At 46.2% G+C, this 1,715-nt stretch overlaps 1 protein-coding gene across 1 annotated transcript; it reads right to left on the bottom strand.

The window, feature by feature from the left end:
- LOC114930700 (uncharacterized) lies at positions 1-1,512 on the bottom strand. Its single transcript, XM_029302555.2, has one exon. The coding sequence runs from the start codon at positions 1,510-1,512 to the stop codon at positions 1-3; it is 1,512 nt and encodes a 503-aa protein (XP_029158388.2).
- Positions 1,513-1,715: the final 203 nt, after the last annotated feature.

Raw genomic sequence — 1,715 nt, 5'->3', positions numbered from 1 at the left:
CTATTTTGGCCTCTGTTTCTTTGGAATGGTAACAAACGTTGATATCAGCCATTCTTCTGGTATTACCCCGGTGTTGTATATCCTATTGAACAGTCCTAGTATCGTCTCTATGTTGTCCTCATCTATCAATTTTATTAATTCCATTGGAATCTCATCTTGGCCCCCGGCTTTCCCACTCCTGGCGGATGTGATGGCATGCAGCAGCTCCGATTTGAGTATGACAGGGCCCTCCGGCTCCTCCGCTCCAGCTTGGATGTCCGATCTGGCGTCCTCAAAAAGCCCGGCCACATACTCTTGCCAAGTACGTTTAATCTCGCGCTTCTCTAAGATGACCTTGTTCTGCTCATCGCATATAGACACGGGTACACGTCTTTTATATAAACCCGCCACTTCCTTCACCTTTCTGTGAATATTAAACGAGTCATGCCTCGATATAAGCCACTCTAGTTCTTCGTACTTCTCTTTCATCCAGTTTTGCTTTGCTATCCTGATTTCCTTTTTGATCAGGGTTTGAACCCTCCTGTATTCCTCCTGTCTATTTTTGAGCAGCCGCCGCCTCTCCATTAGGTTCATGATTCCATCCGTCATCCACGATTTCTTCTTCGTATGTCTTGATGGTTTCAGATGTTGTTCGCTGGTCTCAAGGAGAGCCCGCTTTACTTCACCCCACTGCGTATTTACGTCAGTGGGGTTTACTTTCTTTATTTGGCTCAGTTTTCTATTGAGGTCAAATGTAGCACTTTTTCTCGTTTCAATGTTTCGCAGCTTCGAGACATCGATCCTCTTGCTGGCAGTACCACTCCTGACACACTTCAGCCTTAGCGTCAGGTCCGTGACCAACGGGTTATGGTCCGATCCAATATCTGCTCCGGGGTACGCCTTGATACTCCTTACCATGTTTCTGAAGCGTTTATTTATCAGGACATAATCAATCTGGTTCCTCACAGGCTCCGGGTTACTCCCCCCATCGAGAGGCGATTTCCAGGTGTAGAGGCGACGTTTTGATAATTTGTACCATGTATTGGTCACTACCATTTCTGTCTCCTGACAGAATTCGAAAAGCCTATCGCCTCTCTCGTTACTCTCCCCTAAGTCGTGAACACCAACGATATCGGTTCTTCTTCCCTGTCCTATTTTGGCATTAAAGTCCCCCATGACTAGGTTGACGTTGTCACTTTGTAGGCCCTGAAGTGTGTCCTTGATAGTGTCATACAAGACTTCCACATCGTCATCGTATCTTTTTTCGGAGGTAGGAGCGTAGATCTGTATAAGATTAATATCAAATGGCTTTCCATGCAGTTGGAGCAGCATGACTCTGTCCGAGATGGGTATGAATCCTTTCACATATTTGACAAACTCTGAGTCAACAAGAATCCCAACTCCATTGCTGTGTCGACGGTCGTCTTCAGCACTTCCCGAGAAGTAAAGGGTTCCACCTTCGTGGGCACATGTGCCTACTCCTGGCCATCTTAGCTCACTTATTCCCATAAACCTGATTTTTATCCTTTTCATTTCTTTGATTGCATTGCTGAGTTTCCCCGCAGCGAAGAGACTTCTAACCAAGTGGATATACGCAGATTGGACTTCACTATTTTGAGCCGGGAGATTCTTCGCACCCCTTGCCCATCTAAGGGCTGCCCGGGACTAGAGGCCGTTTTTATTGGTTTCCTCGCCATAGTGATATCCTGGGAAATTAAATACACCGAAAGTGGTTT

This window comes from Nylanderia fulva, unplaced genomic scaffold (genome assembly GCF_048542155.1).
Source record: "Nylanderia fulva isolate GAGA-0341 unplaced genomic scaffold, ASM4854215v1 Scaffold164, whole genome shotgun sequence".
NCBI lineage: Eukaryota > Metazoa > Arthropoda > Insecta > Hymenoptera > Formicidae > Nylanderia > Nylanderia fulva.
This window is presented reverse-complemented; position numbering and strand designations above follow the sequence as displayed.